We start from the raw sequence: 11,712 nt of genomic DNA, 5'->3' as shown, positions 1-11,712 counted from the left end.
TGCCTGTTGCCAGTATAATGACTTGAAATAGGCTTCAGAACAATACACCTTTAATTCAGTCGGCCTCCAGTCCACCCACTTGGCTATCACCGGAGTAATCTCTTCATAGAACAGATTTAATCCTGTTATTTCTCTTTAAACTCCACTTTGTGATTTCCCATTGCCTACAATACAAAGTCCTTACATTCAAGTCCCCTCCATAACAGAAGTTTCTGCTATAGCCTTACATCATACTTCTCATTTGTATACGTTCTTTTTTTTTATTTTTTAATTTTTTTGAGATGGAGTTTTGCTTTTGTTGCCCAGGCTGGAGTACAATGGCACGATCTTGGCTCACTGCAACCTCCGCCTCCCAGGTTCAAGCAATTCTCCTGCCTCAGGCTCCTGAGTAGCTGGGATTATAGGCGCCCGCTACCATGCCCAGCTAATTTTTTGTATTTTTGGTAGAGGTGGGGTTTCACCATCTTGGCCAGGCTGGCTTTGAACTCCCGACCTCAGGTCATTTGCCCGCCTTGGCCTCCCAAAGTGCTGGGATTACAGGTGTGAGCCACTGTGCTCGGCCCCTCATTTGTATGCATTCTATGTTCAACCAAGGTGAAGTACTTATGTCTGTGAACCCAGCGTACCATTTTGTACTTTGGTCCTTCAGATATGTCATTTCGGTGACCTCTAATGCCCTCCCCCATTGTCAGACCTGCTGGCAAACCTCTATGACAAGGCACGACTCAAACATTAATTCCCTGGAAAATCAAGGAATATTCTACAGCAAATAAATTGTTTGCTCTGTTCTTTATGCCTCACTGTTAATTGTACGTGTTGTGATATTAAAATATTGTCTTTCCGTTTCATTCTTTTAAATTAAACTATGAGCTTCTTGAGGGCAGCAACAGGAATCAATAACATATCTGTGGGATCTTAGTAATTCACATAGCTTATACACTAGGTACTTAATAAATAAATATTCAGTGTACAAGTGATTATGTTACCTAACCTGGCCAGAAGACACAGAAGTGCTATTAGAATGCAGGTTTCTGAATTCCAGGTCAGTTTTTGGTTGCATTCTGACTCTATAACTTAAGTACTGAAAATACTTTGTATAGCTATGTAACATTTTTCATTTTAAATAAAATTTAGACAACTTATTCTGTTTTATACCACTCTCTGTTTTATTCATTTAACACTTGTGATTTGATTGTTTTATTTTATTAAAAATGAAAGCATCAAAATAGCTTCTGTTTTAATTTTCCCCTGCCTCTATTTGGAAGAATTATTTTGCACAATGTAACTATTTTTATTCTTAAATTATTTTGAAGACTCTGAAACTTAGTAGCATGACACATGTCAAATTCTTTTGGCTTTAAATGTTTGAATTTTCTCTCAATGTTTCTATTTTCTGCCTTTTTAGATTTGGTATTCATGTTAGTTTCTTAGTGATTACATGTAAGGTTTGACATTGCCATACAGGTCTTTATGAAAATGTATATGGTAGAACTTGGAAACTATAAAACACTACACAAATGGAATGAATTGTTTTCATAATTTTTATCATCACTTTACACTCTGACTGCAAAACATTCGCAGTTTTCATGATGATGGGAATAATTCCACTGGGAATTTCTCTTTTTGCAATAGCTGTCAGAATTCAGTCTTAAAATGGTTGGCATGCTTTTTAGTGTGATCAGTAAAACACATCCTTCATGCTGCATAGTTAATTTATAGGTTTGATTTATTAATTTAAAAAAGGAAAACACTTTTTTTCAAGATGAATGAGTCCATATTGGTATTAAAATTTTACATAAGAACCATCATCATTAGTTTAAAAAATAGACAGAAGCCATTGGTTAATCAATGAGACTTAAACATATTAAAAACATTTGATTTTTGAAATATTATGAAGGTATTGATAAATATTCAGAAACTGTAGATTTTTAACTATGGAAATATCCAGCCTGATTTAACATATTGCTTGGATGACCACTGTCTGATTTGAGTAAAGCTAACTTGTTTTAGAATGGCTTGAAAAACTGGGCAAAGCCATGGTTCAGAATGTGTCTTTAAGGTTTGAATTCTATCACATTTCATCAGTGGCTCACCAGCAGTACTTTGCTTTCTTTGTTTTCAGGTTAACTTTAAAGTAATCAGCTGGTTTAGCTATTAATGTTTCCACCAGAAAAGAAATGTCTTGTGAGAAAGCTGTCATCCTTAAATGTGCCAGACATATCTTCCATTGTGCATCAACAAACTGGCATTATCTTTTTAAAGCCAGTCTCCAGTGAGTTCACTTAGCATGAAATGAGTCTACAGAGCCTAATCATACTAAAGACGTTAGCTCACCAGAGTACCCTTTTTCAGGAAACATAAATGATTCTCATGGACCTCATATCAGTTTCTCATCTTTTTACACAATGCCAAATACATTCTGACACTGTCTTACTCATTGTGTCTTTTTTGAGGAGTTCCTTCACTTGTCCCAGATTTTTACCATTATATTACATTCTCCTACGGCAGCCTTTTAAGGACATTAATTCACAGTGTATGATGACTTCTGATTCATTCCATGGACTTGGAGTTTATGATAGTTTTAGTGAAACTACCAGCTGCCATTGTCCCTACTTGTGGGATGTGCATCACTTTGGAAGTCTTCAACCTTTTCTACTTGCTCAGGTGCCTCTTCTTGATTATCCAAACTCCAAAATAAATTTATTTGAACATAGTCTTTATATTGTGATCTTTTCAACAGCTTGCATTAATTCCCATGTTAATTTGATGTTATTACTGTAGCTATCCATATTATTTTTTTAAGTTGAATACATCATTTTCTATCAGAATAACCCTGTTTCTTTGGGTAACTATCAATAGCAATTGTTTTATTCATTGCTTTGCAGGTACTACAGTGCAACCATTCTGCAGATGTCTGGTGTTGAAGATGATAGACTTGCAATATGGCTGGCTTCAGTTACAGCCTTCACAAATTTCATTTTCACACTTGCGGGAGTCTGGCTTGTTGAGAAAGTGGGCCGCAGAAAGCTTACCTTTGGTAGTTTAGCAGGTAGGTGCCTGGATGAAGAATTCAATTATAAACTTTATTTCCTAATAACTTCAAGTTTAACCTTCAAAAATACAATACTTACACCACTTCTAATATTGATTTCTCAGCCAAACAACAAGAAAATTAGAGTTCTTCTAGACCAAAAATGAAAAAAAAAAAGAGCTTTTAACAACTCTTACATTACGTGACTAGAAACTAGAATGTGAGTAGAAACAAACTGCAAGAATAATTTTGATCTACTGAGAGTAACATTTTTCTGTTATTTGAGTTCCACTCAAAAGTATAAAAGTGAAAAAAAATTGTTTTCTGTTCTATCCTTTTTTGAAAAACTAAAACTTTGGATTCAGAAACTCACTTTTTAACATATGATATATTTTTAAATTTGGAATACAATGGAATTAAATTTGGAGCATTTTTTTTTTCAAAGATCTTTCAGCAGGAGAGTATTAGAACCATGTAATTTCTTCACAAAGCAGGGACAGACTCTTTCTGTGTTTGAAACAAGCCTAAGTTCCAGGGTAAATTCTGGTTGGTTAAATGTATTTTTAATGATAGCGAAATAAAGCAAAACCTTTTTTTTTTTTTTTAATTCCCAAGTATCTTTTCTGTTTAAATTCTGCCCATTTTATTTATTATTTCACTGTAACACAAGGACTGTTTCATTGATAGAATGAGACCCACATCTTTAACATTGTTTTTACATGGTTGCATGATATAATTTTCTAATTTTTTTCAAATACACAAGCACATTCCTATGTACAATTAACTGCACTCTAATAACTCCTTTATAAGTTTATTTGGAGTGAGAATATATTTTTCCATTAAAATATAGTTTCCAGGGCAGTATTAACTAAATTCTATTTTAATCAAATTATATCTAAAACATTGATCTAATAGAACTGTTTCAGGCGCTCATCCCAGATTTGATGAGAAAATACATTCTAAGTTCCAAACTCAGTTATCGGAAATACTTGCCCTCTCCTGGCCCTCATTCCAGAAGGAAGAGTAGAATGTTTTCACCTTCTTTTCTTGCCTAAGCAGTGGGAGCCCTTGAATCCAATAATGTGTGCTGAACTGCAGTATCAGTGTTTGAGGGAAAGGTGAGAGATTGTCTGATTAAGGGGCAAAGGTGATTGCCTACAGCCAGGATACCTACTGAACTAAGACAGTAGGTAAATGAATAAAAATGAGGGACAAGTAAGGGTTTCAAAACCATGTTTATAAACCTGTTGAAGAAACCAGAGATATTTAGCCTAGAGAACAGACTAAAGACGGAAGCCTACCAGGTATCTTATTTTAGCAGATAGTAGATGTTATGAGGACACAGATTTTTACTTAATACAAGAAAAATATTCCCAATAATCAGAGCTATCCAGCAATGAAGCGGGGTGTCTCGTTAGGATAGTAAACTCTCAACAAAAGGATAGATCACCATCAGGCAGTGAAGTGTTAAAAATAAATTCCCATAGTGGGCTGGAAATTGGATTTGCTGACCCTTGATTTTCAGATGAAGGCTAAGAAGAGATAATAGCTGCTTTTAAATATTTTTAATGGATGACACCCTTCTTTTTAAATAGAACTCCAGTATATTACTACCTCAAGAAGTCTGTTTTTTTAAATAGAACTTAATTGCTGCTTCAATTTGGGATTTGGCCTTTGAGATCTGGGGAAAACTGACTAAACATTATTTCTAGCAACCTGTATTCCTTCATTTGGTATTCCAATAAAACACTTTCTTATCAGTTCTGTAGGATTTTTGAGCCCTTATCGATGTAGAGCCCCAGACTGTTTGGATTTGAATAGCGTGACTTTAGGCAAGGTTCTCTTTCCTTATGTGTGAATGGGGATTAATTATCATCCCTACTTCACAGAGATGTAATGAGGATTTAACACATTTACAGATGTATAGGATTTCAAATACTACCTGACACAGAGAGTAAAGGGCTCAGAGCATTTTAGCTGTCACAGCATTATTGTTACCAAAGAGTGAGCCTTTGTTGTTTAAACCTTACTGCAAAAGCAGCCTCCATCATCATAGTCTAGGAACCTTCCTGAACTCTTCTGGCCTATGTCGTGTTCCCCTCTCAGTATAAGTCTTCTGCCCAAGGATTCCCAGAGCCCATCCCTGACTGTTAAGAAGAAGTATTAAGACAATTCCTTGGGAAACACCAAGGGATTTCAGGGTCTCCTTCTCATGAGCAACCTATAGGCACTTTTCTTTCCTGCCTCGTTCTCTTTGCAGCTGAAACCCACCAAGGCCTCAGTTCTGTCCACTACAAACACTGTACAGTGATTACTCCAGCTTGAGAGACACAGTCTATTTGATTTCCTTATTATGTGGCCAATTAAAGTGATACAGTGGATATTACAATGGTTTGAGAAGTAGAAGTCCTGGTTTCTTGTCAGAAGCCTCACTGGTCTCCTCTGTTACCTGTACACACAGTAATTGGTGCCATTCATGTGGTTCTTGAGTTTCGGTGATTAAATAGGTCCTACTAGAAGATAATGACCAATGGACCTTTACACCTTCAGAAGAAGATGTACCACTTAACAACCTTGTAACATATTAGTATTACTCCAGTGTGACACTCACTCACAATAGATTTTTCTTTCACATTCCTATACTGATTGATTCTATGTTAGTTGTATTTTTATTTCGGTGTGTTTTTGTTTTATTCATTTATATGTAGGTATATACTTGATATTTTAATGGTACTAAGTATTAACATACTGTTCTATGTCAAATTTCTTAAATTGGCTATAGCCTAGAATTTTTAACCTTTGATTCAATATTATTCCCTGTTTTGTGTTTTTATTATCATTTATTTTATTATATTGGACTAAGAATAGTGAAAAATGTTATATCAAGATGGTTTTTTGTTAGATATTCATTCTTTTAAGATGACTACAAATAAAAACTATGTAAGCCTGGGCAAAGGAACTCTTTATACAAAGAAATACAAAATATGTAGTCCATGAGTAATTTTAAATGTAGGACATTTTTGGTGGTCGGACTTTTTGTATTTTTTTTTTTTTTTTTTGGGACTGAGTCTCCCTCTTTTGCCCAGACTGGGGTGAAGTGGCATGATCTTGGCTCACGGCAAGCTCCGCCTCCCGGGTTCACACCATTTTCCTGCCTCAGCCTTCCGGTAGCTGGGACTATAGGCGCTGCCACCACACCCGGCTAATTTTTTGTATTTTTAGTAGAGACAGGGTTTCACCGTGTTAGCCAGGATGGTCTCGATCTCCTGACCTCGTGATCCACCCGCCTCGGCCTCCCAAAGTGCTGGGATTACAGGCGTGAGCCACTGCACCCAGCCATCTTTTTGTATTTTCAAAGCTTGTTCAGAGAACTGGACTTTTCTGGTAAATATTACAAATTTAGTGACAACTTCTTGATTCTTTTAATATTGGAATATTTATATTTTTGTAGCTTTATTGGGAATGAATCAGAAAGCCAGAAAGATTGTGTTTTTCCCCCTCATGTTTTGGTAGTGTATATTTCTGAAAACTTCACTCACAGACTGTCTTCATCACAATTGCCAAGGGTACTTATTTTAAAACATGGATTATTGGGCCTTAACCCAGATCTACTAACTTAGAATTTCTGAAAATGAGGCTTGAAATATGCACACTCTAGACAGGTTCCCTAGGTGATACTTACGCACACAAAGTGTGAGAACTACTCCTCTAGTAGAGTCATGGGAAGGGAAATGATTTTCGTTTCTCTCAGTATTTACTAATAAGCAAAACACCGTACCTGGTACTGATTATTACATCAGATATTTTTAATAATGCTATTTATTCAGCACTCTTCACTTCCTGTGGAGAATATTTTTATTTTCAAAATTATATCAAAATTTCAAAATCTAACACTGTATTTGGTTAAGACAGACTCTTCTCTTGAAACATAAAGAACATGCCAGAACTACACAGTACACCAGATAAAATTCTTTCATCCAAAGCCTTCTTGTATTAGATTCAAATCCAGGTTGTAATAATGAATAACTTTACAATAACCAGATTGTTTTTAAATACTAACAAATGATTAATAAAACATCTGTAACTTACTAAATATAAGGAAAAAGGTAATTCAAATCATTTTATGCTTTAATAGTGTATATGAGTAGATGACAGGACTAAGTGATTACTTAAAAATTTATTTTATAAATAAAGTCATTTAAGATACCATTTCCTTCTTGTAAGGAGCTTATCATATCATAGGGGTTTTAGCCCTGTCTTGGCATCATAACCACTTGTGGAACTCTTTAAAACTCAGATATTTTGTACCGATCTTCTGGAGACTGATTCAGAGGTTGAGGTACATCCAGGCATTTGCTTCCAACAGGAAGCCAGGATTCAGAACCATCACTATCTGTAATAACAAAAGTAAGAGTGTAATGCTGGCTTTTTAAAATATTTTCCTCCAAAATGGGCCAAAATAAAAATAAATTTGGCATAAGAAGAGGTAACTTTTGCCTATTTAGGAATTTTGTATATCCAGAATAGTTTATTTCAATAGTTTATTTCTCATAATTTTTAGGTTGGTTGGACTTGTTAAGAGATAGATGTAGAGTCATATTATCCATATTGCAGAACCCTCGTTTAGGATAGTTATACCATACTAACCTCATGACTTTAATTGGATTGTCTTAACAGTTTTTTTGTTTTTTTTCAAAAATAGCCAACATTGCAAAAATGTATACTATGGTGGTCCATCCATTCAACCAATATTTATTTCAATCTTTATATGCCAGGCACTAGAATTGAACTTTACTGGGTATGCGCTAGGCATATCATCTTAGAGTTTATCATTTTCATGGAGATAGGTTATTTAATGAGTATTATGAAAGAAGAGACTCATCATTCCTTCACATCTTAATATATCAAAGTTTCCTGATTTAAAAAAAATCTTACCTGTTACATGGCAATAAGATATGGATGTAATTTGGGCAAATAGGGACTCAGAATTTTTGATGGACAGACTAACAGTAAATCTCATGGTTGGGTTGTTTTGTTTGAGGAGAGAGGTATGATCTTCATAACAGACCTATTACATCTCTTTTCTGTTTTTCATTTGGGGCTTGATAGTCTTTTGAGAAAAGTAATGGCTCAAACTATTCCTATTTCTGGTTTGATTTTTAAGCCAACAGTAGTTAAACAAACTGTAATTTTAGTTTTATTGCATTATTGGCCTGGTTTTGTGAAATAGACTTCTGACCTTTCTTTAATCTTCCCCATCCTTCAACTTTGTTCTGTTATTTTGAAGGGTTGCTGTGGCTGCTGCTGCTGCTTGTAATAATAATCATAGCATAATAGCTAACATGTCATAGCATTAAAACATCTTTCAAATACATTATAATATTTAAAATTCACTATAAGTCCGTAAGGTGAGTATTTTCACTAAGCCCTATTTTACAAAAGACAACATTGAATTGTGGAAAGGTTGTGTCCCTTATCCAAGATCACAGAGTCAGTAAACAGCAAAGCTAGCTAAAAACTATAGCCATCTGATCCCAAGGTCACCTCTGCACCCATAATGCCTGGCTTCACACACTTACTATGTCTTAAATAAAAACACCTCAACTATTATATAGTACCCTGTTGTACTTCCACAGTGCTTCTCAATGTTCTTTTTAAAATCTATTTTGAATAATATTTTTGTTCGTAATTTAAATTCCCTCCAAGCTTAACTAATGCAACCTTAACTATGACTAAACTGCCTTCCTAAATTCCATGTTTTAAACTTATTTTCTCTCATTCAAATAAGGTGTACACACTAATACAGCCATATTCTCTTTTTTAACTTTTATTTTAATTTCATAGGTACATGTGCAGGCTCATTATATAAGTAAACACATATCTCAGAGGTCTGGTGTACAGATTATTTTGTCACCCAGAAAATAAGCACAATACCTAATAAGCTGTTTTTTGATCTTCTCCTTTCTCCCACCCTCTACCCTCAAGTAATCCCCTGGTGTCTGTTGTTCCCTTCATTGTATCCATGTGTTTTTATCATGCAGCTCCCACTTTTTAATGAGAACATGCAGTATTAGGTTTTCTATTTCTGTGTTAGTTTGCCAAAGATCATGGCCTCCAGCTCCATCCATGTTGCTGCAGAGGACATGATCTCATTCTTTTTTACAGCTGCATGATATTCCATCATATTTGCTTTCTCCATTCTTCCCATGACCCTTTTCGTTCATCCTCACAATGTCTGTGACTCAAACAATAGTCAGAAACTTGAAAAATGTCTTATTTACAATTAGGATGTCTATCAGGGACACAAAAATTATTCTTTTAAGTAATATGCTTAATCACCATTCCTATATGTTAGCATCAAAACAAATATTTCACTTTCAAATACCAACAAGAAAGAAAAAAGAATACATGTGATATATTATTTCTGGTACCTTAAAATCTTCAAAAAATGCTACTCCATTTTAATAAAACATGCTCTTTCAACTGCTTTAGAAATAACTCGTTTGTTAAACTAAAAAGGTTCACCAATTTAAGTCTTACATGATTGAATGTCATTAGAAGAATTTTCTTGGCATCAAAAGGAACACTTGATGGAAATCTATTGTCTTTCATACTTCCTGATATGTTAGGCACTCAATAATGTTGTCACATTAATTGATTTTGAGATTTTCAGGAATCCTAGGTGTGTGTGGTTTCTTTTAAGAAATCATTACCAATTTACTGTTTGGCTAGCAAATGTATTTGTTTTGAATTTCACTCTCATCATGTCTCACCATGAATGTGCTAGTGAATAGTTCTGATAATTTGTTTATACATTGGGAGCATTGTTTTTTTTTAATCCATTGAAGATAGAGCACGGTACTTTTTTTCAGAGGGTTTTGTTTGTTTGTTTTTTGGTTTTGTTTTTACCAAACCCAGTCTGCTTTAAAATAATATTGTCAACTCTTCTCTAATATAAATTTTTTTTTTTTAAGGTACCACTGTAGCACTCATTATTCTTGCCTTGGGATTTGTGCTATCAGCCCAAGTTTCCCCACGCATCACTTTTCAGCCAATAACTCCGTCAGGTCAGAACGCCACTTGCACAAGCTACAGGTGAGATTTCATTATGTTCTTCTTCGCTTACATGACTCGGGTAGCTTTTTTGCTTGCTTTTAACTTTTTTAAAGTTGTAGAGATGAGTAGGAGCTTGCTAGGCATCCAGTCTTATGTAAGAAGGGAAGAAAATGGGAAAGGTGGTAGAGAGGGGCCCCCAGGAAGAGGAACAGCTTGTGCAGATGTGTGAGTGTAAGAATTTAAGGAAACAGTGAGTTATTAGACACAATCTTGGTGATGTTTCTATGGAAATTAAAATTAGGGATTGATACTGAATCTAAGCAGGAATACAGAAAAGCTATTTTAGATCATATACTATTCAGTGACCTCTATATTCCAAGCAAAATAAATAACTTTAATCAGTAATTAAACTTTTACAAGATGCACATGCCCTCTGAATATTCTGACAATTTGTACTGATTTGCATGGATATCCTCTTATTCATTTAAACAGAAGAAAAGGTTTGCCTCAGTGCTGAGGCTCTTTCAGAGAATCAGGAAGTAAAAAGTGATGGTGGAAAAACACAAAATGTTATAATGGCTAGCTGCAGGCCTAAGACCTCATTACATCTATCACTATGTGATAATTAGATTTAAAAGCAGACAAACAGATAGATGGACTGAGAACACATAAATGAAAGTTTGAGTGATTGGACACATCAATTAATATATTTGGCAGCAGAGCTTCAAAGTTTTGAACTGAATTTTAGCCACCATAAAGTCTAGTAATCCCTTTAAAACATATGGATAGAATAAGACCTAGCCTTAAAAAAAGTTTATATTCCTTTCGCTTGAAATAGATGGACGCAAGTCTCAAATCAATGAGTAAATGATTTATTAACTCATACAATCCTATATGAAATTAAAACATTATACACTAAACTCCACTTGGTATTCACTTAGAGCATCCAGCTGAGCTGAATTGATGATGGCTGTTCATTACAACAGTAAGATATATTGGTTCCAAATTGTGATCTGCATTCCTTTGGAAAATAGGCACCACAGCACATCTTTTATTTTACTGATAAGTTTATTTATTATTGGCTTACTGACTTCCATAGTCTTTTTATTGTTCTTTTTTTTTTTTTTTAATACTTTTCAGTTCTAGGGTACAGATGCACAGTGTGCACGTTTGTTACGTAGGTATACATGTGCCATGTTGGTGTGCTGCACCCATTAACTCGTCATTTACATTAGGTATATCTCCTAATGCTTTCCTTCCCCCCAACCCCACAACAGGCCCCAGTGTGTGATGTTCCCCTTCCTGTGTCCAAGTGTTCTCGTTGTTCAGTTCCCACCTATGTGTGAGAACATGCAGTGTTTGGTTTTCTGTCCTTAAGACAGTTTGCTCAGAATGGTTTCCAGCCCAACAAAAGACATGAACTCATCATTTTTTATGGCTGCATAGTATTCCATGGTGTATATATGTGCCACATTTTCTTAATCCAGTCTATCATTGATGGACATTTAGGTTGGTTCCAAGTCTTGCTATTATGAATAGTGCTGCAATAAACATACGTGTACATGTGTCTTTATAGCAGCGTGATTTATAATCCTTTGGGTATATACCTAGTAATGGGATGGCTG

At 35.0% G+C, this 11,712-nt stretch overlaps 1 protein-coding gene across 1 annotated transcript in view; it reads left to right on the top strand.

Moving 5' to 3' along the window:
- The first annotated feature begins 2,882 nt into the window (after positions 1 to 2,882).
- The window catches only part of LOC105536879 (proton myo-inositol cotransporter), a 128,752-nt gene continuing 119,922 nt past the window's right edge, over positions 2,883 to 11,712 (top strand). Inside the window, exons 1-2 of the mRNA XM_011976363.1 lie at positions 2,883 to 3,049; positions 10,006 to 10,126. Coding sequence (XP_011831753.1) covers positions 2,911 to 3,049; positions 10,006 to 10,126 — 260 coding nt within the window. The 5' untranslated portion in view covers positions 2,883 to 2,910. The remainder of the gene's footprint in view (positions 3,050 to 10,005; positions 10,127 to 11,712) is intronic.

The sequence above is a fragment of the Mandrillus leucophaeus genome, unplaced genomic scaffold, assembly GCF_000951045.1.
Source record: "Mandrillus leucophaeus isolate KB7577 unplaced genomic scaffold, Mleu.le_1.0 Scaffold1643, whole genome shotgun sequence".
NCBI lineage: Eukaryota > Metazoa > Chordata > Mammalia > Primates > Cercopithecidae > Mandrillus > Mandrillus leucophaeus.
This window is presented reverse-complemented; position numbering and strand designations above follow the sequence as displayed.